At 39.5% G+C, this 17346-nt stretch overlaps 1 protein-coding gene across 2 annotated transcripts in view; it reads right to left on the reverse strand.

Moving 5' to 3' along the window:
* Positions 1-2806: 2806 nt before the first annotated feature.
* Positions 2807-17346, reverse strand: part of rpgra (retinitis pigmentosa GTPase regulator a) — a 94703-nt gene continuing 80163 nt past the window's right edge. Inside the window, exons 16-17 of one of the 2 annotated variants that reach the window (XM_043700829.1) lie at positions 11299-11762; positions 2807-3805 (exon numbers count right to left, since the gene is read on the reverse strand). In XM_043700829.1, the coding sequence (XP_043556764.1) occupies positions 3569-3805; positions 11299-11762 (701 nt within the window). In that variant the 3' untranslated portion in view covers positions 2807-3568. The remainder of the gene's footprint in view (positions 3806-11298; positions 11763-17346) is intronic. The other variant, XM_043700830.1, reaches the window with a different exon arrangement.

Below are 17346 nucleotides of genomic sequence, written 5' to 3' on the forward strand. Positions count from 1 at the left end.
TCATAGATGCCACCTGATCTGCTGAACATTTCCAGCATTTCCTTTAAATAATATTTGGAATTGCTGAAGAAGTCAGTTTTCAGTCAAAGTGGTGCATGCAGTTTTGGGCACCTCACTGTAGGAAGGATATAAAAAGATTTAAATGGTGTATATTCATTTGTGCTTTATCAGGAAGATTGTAGCTAGAATTGTGCAATTAAAAGGTCCACGTATTAGAACTGAAAAGGTTAAGTGTCAGCCACTGGCTAAACATATTCGAGATAAATGAGGGTTACGATTAATTTTTTGGCAATATGCAAATAAATTTAATTAGCATGAATGAAAAGACCTCTCACAGTGGTTAACTGTGCCATTTCTAAGGGATGTGCAGAAATTTAGGGAGGGAATTTCAGATCACAGGGTCTAGGTGACAATAAGAACAATTATCAATGGTAGGTTAAAAGGAAGGAAAATCACAAGAGATGGCAGTCAGAGAATGAAGAGTTCACACAGAAAAATAGGGAAAGTCAATGCCAAAGGGAAATTTAAGTACAAGGATGAGAACTTAAATTTCAGTCAACACAGATCAGCAAGAACAAAATGAGGGGCAAGAAGAACTTAATGTAGGATAGTTCATGATTTAGATTCAGATCAAATTTAGGTTGATCTGAAAAATAGAAAAGGAGGTCAGCCAGGGAAGCATGAGAATAATTGTGCCGAGAAATGTCAAACACATGAATAAGGGATTCAGTGGAAATTAGGCTAAGTTGGCACTGGAGGCCACAATGGTTACGGAAATGGAAAATTACAGCTTAGGATTTGAGGTTATGTTATTGTAAAGTCATTATGAGGTCAAATTGAATACTGATGCCTGTACAGTCTCTCAGTCTAAGACATAACCTGGAAGAAGAAGAATTTAGTGGTAAGTGTTCAGAGTTTTGTGGTGTGATCAAAATACTTAAGGTTTTGCCATCTTTAATTAGGGGAACTTGCACACCAATAAGACTGGATGTCAAACTTGAACAGAGACAATTTAAGGAGTTAAACAAGATCCTGAAGATGTAAAGCTGGACATCTGCAGAAATATGGAAGATGCCTCCACAGTTGAACAATGTCATTAACAGGGAGTAGGTAAATGAGGAAGAGAAAGGAGTCAATGTGATTCCTAAAATAATGGTGCACGGGAAGGAATCAAAAGGCATTGCTGGACATTCTTTGATTACAAGTAGTAGAGAGTGAGGACTGCCGATACTGGAGATCAGGGTTGAGAGTGTGATGCTGGAAAAGCACAGATGGTCAGGCAACATCTGAGGAACAGGAGAATCAACATTTTGGGCATAAGTCCTTCATCAGGAATGAAGGACTTATGCCCAAAACATCAACACTCCTGCTCCTTGGATGCTGCCTGACCTGCTGTGCTTTTCCAGCATCACATTCTCTGATTACACTGGAATAGAAGAATAAGATCAAGTGAGCGCAGTATTTATAAGCTGAGGAACAGAGGAGAGATTTGTAGAGAATGGACTGGTTGATATTGCACCAGAATGTCGATCACATAAAATGTAACTAGTGGTCATGATTAGAGTAATTTCAATGCTGTTAGAGAAACAGGAGCTTGATTGGATGAATTCATATGGGGAGTTGCACACGAGGGGGTGGTGATTTGGGAGGCAATAACACATTTAAGGAGTTAATAACTAAACACTGGAAATACAGCATTGGACTGGAAATAAAAATGGATAACGGGTATGTCTTGTTTAGAACAATAACGTCAATTTGTAAAGGATACTAGTGAAATAAGTGGATTTTTATGAGAATCTTCCAGTCTTTATGGTCATTTCCTGGTGGTGGTGATGCACCTTCTTTTCTTTATTCATGAATGTGGACTGTTGCTGGTTGGGGCAGCATTTATTGCCCATCCCTAGATTTTTTTCAGAAAGTTGTGGTGAGCTGGTTTTTTGACCTTGCAGTCTATATTATCAGATTTATTGAATTTAATTTCATAACTTGTGACAAACTCTCAACCTCTGGACTGTTAATCTATTACCATAACCAATACTTACAGTACCTGTTAGGAATGCATGATTTCACTGACTGAAGAATCAGAGCCACATGAGATAGGTCTCATGGATAAAATTAAAGAAAGCACCCAGGAAATTATTTTTTTACAAACCACCAGTGGGGGAGTACTTTCACAGTAGAGACAGTTAGAACATTCCTGGTGGATATTTGACTTTGTCAGCAAAACGGAGTGGAAGCCTCAGAGGAAGCGGTAGAAGTTTATTATCTCAGCATTTGTTATTAAGACACGAGGATGGAAGAGGTTAGACTTTAAGGACACTGTTGGTGGTGGAGAAAATAATGTAGTAGTTATGTTTGATTACAAGGTTATCATAGAAGAATTGGTGGTCTTTGCAAAGGAGAATTTGGCTCAGTGGTTCTGCCAAATCTAGTGATAGATGCCAAAAGCACTCATTCCCCAGATACATTCAAATTTACACTTAGAAGTGAAGAAAGAAGTCAAAGCAAGGTAGGAGACAGAACTATGAACTACAACAATATGGAAGCAAATGGATAGCCAGGTGTTTAGGAATTTGAAATCCTACCAAGATACAGATATCATAACAAATAAAGTAGAACCACTACATTAAAACATGTTTCACTATTCCAGTATTGCATGTAGTGAAAGTTGTTGACAGTATTTACGCAATTATTACTGTGCAGTGAAAAGAATAAGGATCTCAGTTACAACTGGAACAACCATTGCTGCAAGAGACACTAAAACAGCTAAAATACAATTACTATAAAAAACAAAACTGAGATTTTTCACATTCGAGACTTTTTATATTTTATTCAACATGCACATTCAAAATTCCAAGACCATTGTTGCTCTAAAAGGCACTTGAAGTCTTATAACATTTAACAGCTTATTGTAAAATTAAAACCAGTTATTCATCAGGCCTACGATAGCTGCATTCACTTCATTCCACTCAACAGTCATATTCGATGTTTCATTACATTGTTTACTTTCTGAAAAACGTAAGAATTGTGGAGAATTCCATTTTACTTATGATCTCAAATTGACATGAATAGGTAAAACCTGGCATTAATATAAAATATGTTAAAGTACTGTTAAGAAATTATACTCTGGACAATATTTTCAAAACATATGACAAACTATTTACAGCTGACATAAAATTATAAATTACTTACATTGAAAATTTTACAAGTTTTCTATCAAGTCACAAAGATATAAAAGCACCATTGAAGCCATAGTTCTGAAACATTAAAATCATAGCTTGTTTGTACAAAAATATACCCATTTACATTATCCTGATCAACTCATTTATTAAAACATAATGCCATTACTGATATTGAAACCCTGGAAGAATAAAATCAATTTGCTATCAAAGGTTTCTTTACAGGTCTCCATAAACAGTGATTCTAATAATACTTATGCCTTTATAGACACATTAATTGTACAAAAGTAGAAAAAAGCTACATTTTGGATTGCTGAATAATTAAAGTGCAAGTTGTTCTTGTGAACTGCTTAGAAGGAATGTTACCTTTCCCTGCCAATGTAGGGTCTTTACACCAACACACAAGTAATCGACTTATATTTGTTTTTAAAACTACTCCGCACTGAATTAGTTTTATTTAGATTTGATGAAGCTGTATTTCCAAGTTCTTCTGAAGAATTGTTCAAATTTGGAGCACTTTTGTCATCTCCAATTGAGCTTTCTTTGGTTGATTCCTCCAACTTTGTTTCATTGTGCATTTCCTTTGCTTCAGAATCTTTGGTGAAATGTCCCTTAAATAATGTCATCTGCAATTAAACCATGAATTATCATTTCTACTGAGGCCGGTAATACAATAATTAAATAATAAATATAATTAGAATAATATTTAGTTATTGTCTTTTCTTGGGAATGTTTTCTTATATATGGAATAATAACCACCACAAGTTTTGTTGGTGGCATTGATTACATTCTAAATTGCCTGTTAATACCTAGACTTGACTGTTCAATGTATGCCTCCATTTTGTATTCTCTGTAAACTTAAGCTCATCCAAATCTTTGGTGCCAATGTTTTAACTTGCATCAGTCTGGCTTGTCTATTTCCTCTGTGCTTCCTAATTTACTGTGGCTCTTGATTAAGCTAAGTTTCAGTTTTAAAATTTGACCCTGATGGCAAATGCATGTGTGGCTTTTCTCTCTCTGTTTCTTCCTCTGAAACTACCTGCAGCCCTTCAACCATCCCTATTTTTCAATGCTCCAACTTTAGCAGCTGTGCTTGCAGCCTCTGAGATGGTACATTCTGGAATTCCCACACTAAACCTTTTGGTGTGCACACCTCTCTTTCCTTAAGATTATCTTTCACATGTACCTCCTTTACCAAGCTTTTAGTGATCTGACCTACTATTCCGTTCTTTGATTCAAAGTTATAGTTCGTTTGACAACATTTCAGTGAAAACATGTATATGCTATATATTAAAAACACAACATAAAGGCAAGTTGCCCTTGTAAAGTCAAGGTAAGAAATGATGGAGACAAAAGCAGCTCCAGTCTAGTTAGCTTAATATTTGTTATTGGGAAAATGTTTTAAAGGATGGATTAGCAGAAATACAAAACAAAAGCCAAAAGGAGGTGGGACTTGTGTAGTTTGGGATTATGTTCACCATGGACTGAAAAATGTCCATATTACAAAGGAGGTGGTGCTGGATGTCTTAAAACGCATAAAGATGGATAAATCCACAGGATCCGATCAGGTGTACCCTAGAATTCTTTGGAAAGCTAGGGAAGTGACTGCTGGGCCTCTTGCCGAGATATTTGTATCTTGGAATAGTCACAGGTGAGATGCCGGAAGACTGGAGGTTGGCTAACGTGGTGCCACTATTTAAGAAAGGTGATAAGGAAAAGCCAGGGAACTATAGACCAGGAAGCTTGACATCAGGGGTGGGCAAGTTGTTGGAGGGGATCCTGAGGGGCAGGATTTACATGCATTTGAAAAGACAAGGACTAATTAGGGATAGTCAACATAGCTTTGTGCATGGGAAATTACATCTCAAGAACTTGATTGAGTTTTTTGAAATAGTATCGAAGAAGATTGATGAGGGCAGAGCGATGGACATGATCTATATGGACTTCAGTAAATCACTCGACAAGGTTCTTCATGGTAGACTGGTTAGCAAGTTTATATATTATGAATACAGGGAGAACTAGCTATTTGAATACAGACCTGGATAGAGGGTGGTGGTGGAGGGTTGCTTTTCAGACTGGGGACCTGTGACCAGTGATGTGCCACATGGATTGGTAGTGGGTCCACTGCTTTTCGTCATTTATATAAATGATCTGGATGTGAACATAGGAGGTATGGTTAGTAAGTTTGCAGATGATGCCAAAATTGGAGGTGCAGTGGACAGCGAAAATGTTGGAGTAATAGAGTACAGGAGTTGGGAGGTCATGTTGCCGCTGTACTGGACATTTGTTCGGCCACTCTGGAATATTGTGTGCAATTCTGGCCTCCCTTCTATAGGAGGGATGCTGTGAAACTTGAAAGTGTTCAGAAAAGACTCACAAGGATGGTGCCAGGGTTGGAGGATTTGAGCAACAGGGAGATGCTAAATAGACTGGAGCTGTTTTCCCTGAAGTGTCAGAGGCCGAGAAGTGACCTTATAGAGGGGCATGGATAGGGTAAATAGACAAGGTCTTTTCCCTGGAGTTGGGGAATCCAGAATTAGAGGCTATAGGTTTAGGGCAAGAGGGGAAAGATTTAAAAGGGACCTAAGGGGCAACTTTTTCGTGCAGAGGATGATGCGTGTTTGGAATGCCAGAGGAAGTGATGGAGGCTTGTACAATTATAGGGGAACCTCGATTATCCGAATACCAATTATCCAAAAATCTGCTTATCCGAAGGAGATCTCGAGGTCCGAATAGAAACATTACATCAAAGACATATTTCCAGCTGTGATCGCGTCTTTTGTTTACAGTGATTAAACAGGCACCATCTCCAAATGACTGACCTCCCGTCCTCTCTCTTTCCCCACACTTTCCCTGGAGTTCTACAGAGGGGTGTGCCCTAACCACACACCCCTACTTCCCCAGATAATCTCTCCAACATTGTCCTGGGGAAGTAGGGGGGTGGGGGTGGGGGGGGTAGGGGGCAGTGTTGGACCGGGTTGGGGGGCAGGGCAGGCGGGAGGCGGTGTTGGACAGGTTTGGGGGCGGGGCCAGGTGGGGTGTGGTGTTGGATGGGGTTGGGGTGCAGGGTAACAAGGTGGTAACAAGGAGCATAGATAAAGAGGAAGTTTGGGATATAATATATTTGGATTTTTTGGTGTTTGATAAGATATCACGCATTTGGCTACTTCGTAAGACAAGAGCCCACAGTGTTGGAGGCAGTATATTAGCATGAATACATGATTGCTAACTAACCTAAGGCAAAGAGTTTGGATAAGGGGCCATTTTCAAGATAGCAACCTGTAACTAGTGAAGTGCCATAGGCATCAATGCTGGGACAACTATTATTTACAATATACATCAATGATTTAGATGAAGGAAGTAAATTTACTCTTGCCAAGTTTGTGGATGACACAAACATAAGTGAGAAGGCAAGTGGTGAGGGTGGCACAGCGTGTAGGAAGGGATTTAGAGAGGTTAATGGAGTGAGGTAAAACTTGACAGATTGAACATAAAGAGGGAAAGTGTGAGGTTATGCGTTTTGGCAGAAGGAATAGAGGAACCTTAACATGATTTAAATGGAAAAAAAACTGCAGACAGCTACACAACAGAAAGATTTGAGAGTTCTTGTGTATATGTCTCAAAAAGCTCAAGTTCAGCAGGTAATTGGGATGGCAAATGAATGTTAGTCTTTATTTCAAAGGAAATGGATGATAAAAATAAGGAAGTCTTGCTAAAACTAAACAAAGCACACATCAGCACACAGTTGGAACACTGTGAACAGTTTTGGCCCCAGTATCTAAGGAAGATGTACTGGCATTGGAAGCAGTCCAGAGAAGGTTCATGAGGCTGATACCTGATAGGGGCATTTTTATGAGGAGAGTTGAGTCAGTTGCAGTTTAGAAGAATGAGAGGTGACTTTATTGAAACATAGAAGATTCTAAATAGACATGATAGGATCAATGCAGAAAAGTTGTTCCCTCTGTGAGAGAGGCTAGAACCAGAGGGCATAAACTCAGTGCAAGGGTGGCCTTTTTAAGAAAGAGATGAGGAGGAATTTCTTCTCTGAGAGGGTAGTGAGTTTGTAGAATTCTTTACCCGGGGGCAGTTGAGGCTGGGTCATTGAGTATATCTCAGGCTGAGAGAGATAGATTGTTAATCAGTCAATGAATCCTGGATTATGGAGAAAAGACAGGATTGTAGAGTTGAGAATTACAGATCAGTCACAATCAGTTACGATCCCATAGATTGGCAGAGTAGTCTCAATCGGCTGAATGGACTGCTTTTACTCCTACATTTTATGGTCTTGTGTCTGATAAACTAAATTAAAAGAACCTCATGCTGGTTCAAAAATTGTGAGGTTATCAAGGTTTGTGTAAACATTTGTAGCTTGGGTGCTGGGTTTCATGGTTGTGGGTATGTTCACCGAGCTGGGGAGGTAATTTGCAGACATTTTGTCCCCTGTCTAGGTGTCAAATTCAGTGCTTTGGAGCATCCTGTGAAGCGCTGCTATACTGAGTCTTCTGGAATTTATTTGCTTCCGTTTCTGCTGCTTCCGGTTGCTTGTTGTAGTAGCTGGTATATTGGGTCTAGCTCAATGTGCTTGTTGATAGAGTCCATGGATGAGTGCCATGCTTCTAGGGACTCTCTGGATGTGTCTGTTTAGCTTGTCCTATGATCACTGTATTGTCCCAGTTGAATTTGTGGCCCCTGTCATCTGTATGTATGGCTATTAGGGACAGGTGATCATGGCGTTTAGTTGGTAGCTGGTGTTTGTGAATGCGGATTGCTGGTTGTCTGCCCGATTGCCCTACATAGTGGTTCATGCCGTGTTTGCATGGAATCTTGTAAATTACGTTAGTCTTGTACATGATGCTTTTACGGTCATTTGTCCTGGTGAATTGTTGTCTGAGCATGGTTGTCAGTTTATGGACTGTCATGATGCACACAACAGACTACACAGGTACAGATAAGAAACTATGTGCCAAAAACCAGTAATTTAAATAACAACCAATCAGAAGTGTACCATGACAATTGAATAGACCATCACCATAAGACAGAACACATACAGGAAGAGAATAGCATTACAAGACAAAATGACTAATCTAACAAACAGCAGAGAAAACAACACGACAGATACCTGTGTTAAAAACCTCTCAAACAGACAACTTACAGACACAGAAAAAGCTATACTAGCCAAGGGACTCAACTACAGCCACAGGGACGCAAATACAACAGACTTCCTAGCTGCACGAGAATGTATACTCCGAACTAACGGACTAACTGAAGAGACACAGCAAACAGTTAGACAACTTATTGTACCCTTACTAACAAAGAAAAGACAATTAAACAACCGCAACACCAAAGAGAGAGAAGCCCTAAAAATACTCAAAAATGACAAGAACATAATCATAATAGCAGCAGATAAGGTCGGAATGACGGTCATCATGGACAATACCGAATATATTCAGAAAACAGAGAAACTACTTGCAGATACCGACACCTACCTACAGAGGGAGTTTGACCTATGCCACAGCTAACCAACAGAATAAACAGCACACAATGGAACCTTAAAAAATTGGACTTAGAACCAGAATTGACCTACAAAGGATTAAACCAGAAAACTATGACATTCCAAGATTTTACAGATTACCCAAAGCACACAAACCAAATACATCATTGTGGCACTGCCAGGAATGCCATCACATAAACTGGCAAAAGAACTTCAACAAAAACTAAAACATCTTATCAGTGGATCCAAACACTCCATACAATCATCACAGGAATTTCTAGACAACATCAAGAACATTAATATAGACAAAGACGAAGCAATGGTCTCATTCGATGTAACGGCACTGTTCACTTCAATTGACAAAACTCTAGCCAGAGAGACAATAGCCAACATCCTGGACAGGCAGAATAGACAACATGAAGGGGAACCTATCAGCAAGGACTGCATGCTCAAACTACTAGACCTGTGCTTGAGGACACACTACACATTCAACAACCAAATATATGAACACATCAACACTACAGGCTCACCCATCTCTGGGCAGAAGCAGTGATGCAAAGATTGGAACAAACATCCCTACCACAAATCCAACTCAAACTGTGGATCAGATGCGTAGACAACACTTTTGTTATCATTAAAAGAACAGAAATCAAGAACACACACCAGATCATCAACACCATGCTCACAGGGATCAGATTTACGGAAGAGGAGGAAACCAACAATCAACTCCCCTTCCTGGATGTGATGGTACAAAGAACACAGAATGGTCAATGCATCACAGAAGTGTACAGGAAAGTCACACACACTGACCGGGTCCTGAATTACAACAGCAACCACCCAAAAACACAACAGAAGCTGCATTAGGGCCCTGTTTAAAAGAGCTACAACACACTGCAGAACTCCTGACCTATGAAGGGAAGACGAAGAACACCTCGACAAAGTTTTCATCAAGAATGATATCCTCGCAACTTCATCTGCCTAACAAACAACGTGATGAGGACATGCTGTGACCCAACACACCTAGCCACGCTACCTTACATAAAATATGTCTCAGAACTGACAGCCCATAAACCGACAGCCACACTCAGACAACTTACAGGACAAAAGATCCTACACCCATCATGTGCAAGACTAACATAATTTACGTGATTCCATGCAAAGACTGCACAAAAAACTATATAGGGCAAACAGGCAGACAACCAGCGGTCTGCATCCATAAACACCAACCAGCCAATAAACGCCACGACCAGCTATCCCTAGTAGCCATTCACACAGATGGCAAGGACCACAAATTCGACTAGGACAACACAACGATCATAGGACAAGCTAAACTGAGGACAGCCAGAGAATTCCTAGAAGCATGGCACTCATCTACAGACTCTATCAACAAGCACGCAGACCTAGACCCAATATACTGGCCACTACAACAAACAACTGGAACTGGCAACTGGAAGCAGCAGAAATGGAACCAAATAAATTCCAGAAGAGACAGTTCACTTCACAGGAGGCTCCAAAGCATTGAAGATGTTACCTAGACAGGGGACAAAACATCTGCAATCAACTTCCCAGCTCGGCGAACATACTCACAACCGTGGCATTGTTAGGTTAATTCTCATTAGATTAAAAACTTAAAGCTTACCATATGAGCACTTTGCCTGCAATATCTCAGCATTTTGTTTTTAGCATGAATAGAAGTTACATCATGATGGGTTCTATAAACAGTGAAATTACAAACTGGCTTAATCTGCATCTTAGTCAATATCTTTTCCTCATGGTGTAGACAGGTGAAGAGGAATACAGAACATGTGGGCAGAGTGCTATTATTCAATAAACCTCATCGCATACTTTTTTCCATTTCACAGAATGATAGAATCACCATATTGCAGAAAGAGGAGAAAGTGAGGACTGCAGATGCTGGAGATCAGAGTCAAAAGGTTTCCTGTTGAACAGCTTATGCTCGAAATGTTGACTCTCCCGCTCCTTAGACTGACTGGTTGTGCTTTTCAAGTAGCACACTTTTTGCCATTGCAGAAAGAGACCATTCGGCCCATCGAGTCGCACTGACCCTCTGAAGAGCATCCCACACAGACCCAGCCCCGAAACCCTGCATTTAACATGGCTAATCCACCTGCATATCCCTGGTCAAGGCTAATCCACCTGCATATCCCTGGTCAAGGCTAATCCACCTGCATATCCCTGGTCAAGGCCAATCTACCTAACCTGCACATTTTTGGTCTGTGGGAGGAAACTGGAGCACCTGGCGGAAATCTACACAGATACATGAAGAATATGCCAACCTCACACAGACAATCATCCTAGGCAGGAATCAAACTCAGTTCCCTGGCACTGTGAGGCAGTAGTGCTAACCACTGAGCCACAGTGCTGCCCTTTCTAGCATTCTGAAAAATACACAATCTTCATAATTGGCTCTTCTGACATAACAGAAATTTAAGTATTTTTGGTTGTTATGGTATATGCAAACCAACATTATCCTCGGTTTTCTTTCCATCAATATGCATTTCAATTATCACTTAAGTGGCAACAAGAAGACTTATTTTACTGTCTGGCACTTAACTGCAAAAAATGAAACAAATACAATAGAAAGGAGAATAGATCAAGTCTACTTACATTTTTGGTTATATTCAATAAACCATTTAATTTATCATTTATGATCTTTTTCGTTTCTCCTGAGCCTTTTGTGTCTTTTTTCTGCAAATCTTTTGTGTCATCTTCTCCTGAACTTTTTGTGTCTTCAATTTCTACTGATTGTTTTGTGCTTTCTCCATCTTCATCTTTCCCCAAACTTTTTGTGTCACTTTCTTCCAAACTGTCTGCTTCTTCATTTCCTTCGAAACTTTCTACATTTCCATTTTCTCCTAAGCTTGTGTCTTCATTTTCTCCTAAGCTTGCACCTTCATTTTCTCCTAAACCTTCCAAGTCTTCATTTTCTCCTAAACCTTCCAAGTCTTCATTTTCTCCTAAACTTTCCAAGTCTTCATTTTCTCCTAAACTTCCCAAGTCTTCATTTTCTCCTAAACTTTCCAAGTCTTCATTTTCTCCTAAACTTCCCAAGTCTTCATTTTTCTGACCATCTAAAAGTAAAAAGTAATGAATACTGTTTACCCAAGTTGTTGTGACTTAAAAAAAATTCAGGAGTAATACATGTTTTGAAACTTCTGAAACATTTGACAGCTAATGCAAGTACAATAAAGTGCGAAAGCCAAAATATATTCTACTGTAATAGATGCTGATGGTAACTACCAGAGAAAAGGATACTCTGGTTGAAATTGTATTATTACTAAGGGCAACATTTTTTTCTGAAAGAGATTTTCCTTTTTTTTGATCTCAATTCACCTCATGAAATCTGCAAATAATGCTTTTCCAGCTTGTCCATCCTCATTTGTGTCCTGAATCTAAAACTGAAAGCTAACGACAATAGCCTCACGCTACATTCTTCCAATTCTTCTTTCCTGTTGAGAAACATTTTGTCTGACTAGCATGACATGCATCTGAAGTGTTGAATTCCTTGAATGAGCAGGAGCTAATTGGGAAGACTAAGAGTATTCCAGCAAGTTGTACCTTTAATTATTTGCAAATGCATGTAGATAGGTTTCTTGCCATCTGTTGCTGACATGTTTCAATGACTATGTGAAGAGGACAGCTCAAATCGCTAATGCTTATCTCAACAGCAAGAGTCTAATTTTTGCATCTCACTTGATCAATTTCACCCACCTGCCATTATTCTTACCACCTTTGGATCTGGAAAGTCCTGTCCCACATTGAGACATTATGTACATATTTGTGCCAATCTTGGTTCAAACGTTTGGTTACTAGTATGCATCTAGGTTATTAGTAATTCTCAAATTTTAATCTCTTGATAGTATTGTGCTCTGAAAGTTGTGTTCAAGAAGCAGTATTAGTTCGCAAATTTATATATCAAAGACCAACTTTAATAAGAAGATGTAACGTTTATGGTTTTTTTTCTTCTTGTTTAACTCTTAAAAAGCCTGAGTAATAAAATGTAGTTGAGAGGTGAGTCAAAATTTTAGATATCTCATACTGTCTGAACGTAAGAATGTAATAAATCTCCAATTTGTTCTTTGATGTGGAGTTGAGATAAATGGGTTTAAGATTTAACCAATTTACCTTTAATATTCCTTACATGGTTGGACTAGTCAATCACTAAGAAGTGCTGTAGTATGAAACGATTTTTGATGTTTTCAAGAAGATATAACAGTGCAGATTTGCAGAATGAACTGTAACAGCACTGTATTCAAGACTGACATCAGTAGGCCATTCAGTCCAACAATAAAAACACCCATCACAGAAAGCTGTTGCTGAGTTCAGCTTACTGAGTAAATCATCATCAGGAGTGACCAAATATGAACATACTGACTGATATTTTATTTAATAGACATGTGCTCTGTTTAGTTCTTAATTGACAATAACACATTGAAAACTCTGCTGCTTCCATCTTATCCCAAATTATGTCTGACTCACCCATCCTCACTTCCCTTTGTAGATCCATGCTTCCACAAAGCCCCAAATCAGAAACTGTCATTCACATGGCATCACCTCTCACACTTTAAACCACCACTCAAACCAACCACCATCACCTCTCACACTCCACATTTCCCCTCCAGACTCTCCATTATTCGGATTGTGGCCTCATACATTCTTCTACCTTTTGCTCTTCTATTGGTGACCATGTCTTACACGCCACCGTAGGATATTTGCACCCTAAACCCAGAATACAGGGAGAACTAGCCATTTGGATACAGAACTGGCTCAAAGGTAGAAGACAGAGGGTGTTGACCAGATGGGCTAATGGGCTAAGATGTGGCAGATGGAGTTTAATTCAGATAAATGTGAGGTGCTACATTTTGGGAAAGCAAATCTTAGCAGGACTTATACACTTAATGGAAAGGTTCTAGGGAGTGTTGCTGAACAAAGAGACCTTGGAGTGCAGGTTCATAGCTCCTTGAACATGGAGTCACAGGTAGATAGGATAGTGCAGAAGGCGTTTGGTATGCTTTCTTTTATGGGTCAGAGTATTGAGTACAGGAGCTGGGAGGTCATGTTGCGGCTGTACAGGACATTGGTTAGGCCACTGTTGGAATAGTGCGTGCAATTCTAGAATCCTTCCTAATAGAAAGATGTTGTGAAACTTGAAAGGGTTCAGAAAAGATTTACAAGGATGTCGCCAAAGTTGGAGAATTTGAGCTATAGGGAGAGGCTGAACAGGCTGGAGCGTTGGAGGTTGAGGGGTGACCTTATAGAGGTTTACAAAATCATGAGGGGCATGGATAGAATAAATAGACAAAGTCTTTTCCCTGGGGTTGGGGAGTCCAGAACTAGAGGGCATAAGTTTAGGGTGAGAGGGGAAAGATATAAAAGAGACCGAAGGGGCAACCTTTTCACACAGAGGGTGGTACATGTATGGAATGAGCTACCAGAGGAAGTGGTGGAGGCTGGTACAATTGCAACACTTAAAGGCATTTGGATGGGTATATGAATAGGAAGGGTTTGGAGGGATATGGGCCGGATGCTGGCAGGTGGGACTAGATTGGGTTTGGATATCTGGTTGGACCGAAGGGTCTGTTTCCATGCTGTATATCCCAATTACTCTATGTGTATCTCCAATTCCTTCAAGGCCTGACCCTCCATTAAAATCATCTTCTGACCAAGCTTTTTGTCTGACTTCCTAATTGTTTTTGTATCGGCATCAATATTCTTGATTATGCTTTTATGAAACTCTGTGGACATGTCTTACATTGATGGCATTATGTAAGTTAAAATTCTAAAAGCCACTGTATAAAATTTAGCATAGCTTCCAAAATCAGTTATGTTTGAATTAAATTTAACCTGAAATCATTAATGTGCGTGCATTCTGTTTGCTTAAGAACATAACTATGGCTTTTGGAAAAACTGAACAACATAATTTTGAAGTGATGTGATGTAGAGATACTTCACATTTGACACAATGCAAAATCAAGATTACCTAAGCTCTTAATTCAAAACATAAGCATGGGTTGCTGAGTGCTGAATACCTAGCAATTTTAATATTAAACGGAAATCTTCATTTAAAAAATGCTGTAGTGAAGCACAGTACCTATCAGTGACTCCCCCTAAATTCCTTCTGTGGTCTGTGGCCTATTTATATCAATATGCAGTACATTTCAATCTTTGTGCGCACCAGCTCGAAAGGAACAACCAGTGAACAGTCTGTATGGTTGCTGCACAGCCATATAATGGCTTAAAGGACACATAGCTACATATTAACACCATTTGCATCTAGTAAAGCACAATTGCATCTAAGCAACTTAAAATCTATTTGATTTTCTTCATATACTTCATACTTTTTCAATTTATTTTATAAATTGCAAAAATATAAACATGAACCTTCTATAAAAATTATGATTGAAAATACATAGTTTAAAAAAAGACTTCTTCCATTTCAAAAGTGATTTATGCTCAGGTATAATTTGTGAGTCACTAGAAGCTGCCCAACAGCGCATCCATTATTCAGTGTGATGAAGGTTTCTAATATATGATCATTTGTGAGCTTGGTTTTTAAATTAGGGGTAAATGGCTTGCAGTCTTCAATGCAGGTCACTTGTCAGTGTATTCACCTGTATCTCTAGTCTTGGGGAGGGGTGGAGAGAATCATATTTGGTGAATATGCACAGATTCACTGAAAGGAAATACTTGCAATCTTATCAGTTAAGCAATAAATTAAGGGAGTGAAGATAGGTGGGATATTTCATTGGGGTTGTGTATATGAAAAGATTATTGCTGGGTGGCTTGAACCTTTCTTTTCACTGTTCATGATATTATTTTCACTACTTGTCCTATTCTTTTATGTAACAAAATTATATTCTTCTATTAAAAGTACACTGGCAACCTTGTGTGGATATTTTCAGCAACTGACAGTGAATATATTCAATACAGAAACAAAATTGTAAAAGCAAAACTATGGCCTATAAAACTAGGTTTCAGTCTAGGATCAAATTTGTACAGGAGCACCAGTCACCAGGGTTATAAGAAAGTTTTCTTGTGCAAATTGAGAAGAAAATGAGAACTGCAGATGCTGGAGAGTCACAGTCGAAAAGGGTGGCACTGGAAAAGCACAGCAGGTCAGGCAGCATCCGAGGAGCGGACAGTCTATGTTTGGGCAGAAGCCCTTCATTAGGAATGTCCATAAACATTAACTAGCTAGCAATGTCTCAGAAGTGCATAAAGATAACTGCCTGAATATTTAAAAAGCATTCAGGATCAGCAGCCTTAGCTTTTTTTCCTCCCTATTTGTAAAAACTACATTGTCATCATGGTTCAGGTCAGCTATGATTTGGAGATGCCGGTGTTGGACTGGGATGTACAAAGTTAAAAATCAACAACACCAGGTTATAGTCCAACAGGTTTAATTGGAAGCACACTAGCTTTCGGAGCGCCTCTCCTTCATCAGGAGCGTCGCTCCGAAAGCTAGTGTGCTTCCAATTAAACCTGTTGGACTATAACCTGGTGTTGTGTGATTTTTAACCAGGTCAGCTAAGTTAACATAAAGCCTAGGACCTCCTGGCTATGTGGTTTAATCTCCTACAGAACAGTTTAATTGCCTAATAATTTATTGTGAGAACTAATATTTTAACTTTTCCTCAAATAGCATAAATATAATACAAGTCATATGATGGACCTATGAAATACAAGTAGAAGTACACCATGCAGCTCCTTGAGCCCGCTTCAGCATTCAAAAAGATTGAGGCTAAAAATGGGACTGGATTAGTTAGGTCTTTGCTCTTGACTGGGGCAGACTTGATGGGCCAAAGCGCCTTTCTGTATGCTGTAGACCTTTATGACTCTAATTTCCTTTTAACTAAAGCATGCTTATCCGTCCCATTAGCTTGAGCTCCTCTATTTGCATCTGTAGGACATGTCGTGTCTCCTGTGGGAGAATCTAAAAACCAGACAGCATAATTGCAGAGTAAGGTTTTGCTCATTTAAGACAAAAAGCCGTTAATCTGTAGAATTCTTTACCACAGAGGGCCATCAAGGTTGGATGATTAAGTATATTATGGTCTTAAGTATATTCAAGTATATTAAGTATATTCAAAACTATATAGACAGAGTTTTAAGTTGTAAGGGAAACAAGTGTTGTGAGATAAGGTATGAACATGGAGTTGAAAATTACCAAATCAAACATGATCTCATTGCATGCCAGACAAGACTCAATGTGCAGAGTGTCCCACTTCTGCTCCTACTTCTTACAATCTATAGTCTCTTTAGTGATCAATTCAAACATTTCCTCATTACAGGCATCAAGCAAACTAGACTATGGTTGTCTGTTGCTGAAAATGTGTTGCTGGAAAAGCGCAGCAGGTCAGGCAGCATCCAAGGAGCAAGAGAATTGACGTTTCGGGCATGAGCCCTTCTTCAGGAATGAGGAAAGTGTGCCCAGCAGGCTAAGATAAAAGGTAGGGAGAAGGGACTTGGGGGAGGGGCGTTGGAAATGCGATAGGTGGAAGGAGGTTAAGGTGAGGGTGATAGGCCAGAGTGGGGGGGGGGGTGGAGAGGTCAGGAAGAAGATTGCAGGTTAGGAAGGTGGTGCTGAGTTCGAGGGTTGGGACTGAGACAAGGTGGGGGGAGGGGAAATGAGGAAACTGGAGAAATCTGAGTTCA

This window comes from Chiloscyllium plagiosum, chromosome 12, assembly GCF_004010195.1.
Source record: "Chiloscyllium plagiosum isolate BGI_BamShark_2017 chromosome 12, ASM401019v2, whole genome shotgun sequence".
NCBI classification, from domain to species: domain Eukaryota; kingdom Metazoa; phylum Chordata; class Chondrichthyes; order Orectolobiformes; family Hemiscylliidae; genus Chiloscyllium; species Chiloscyllium plagiosum.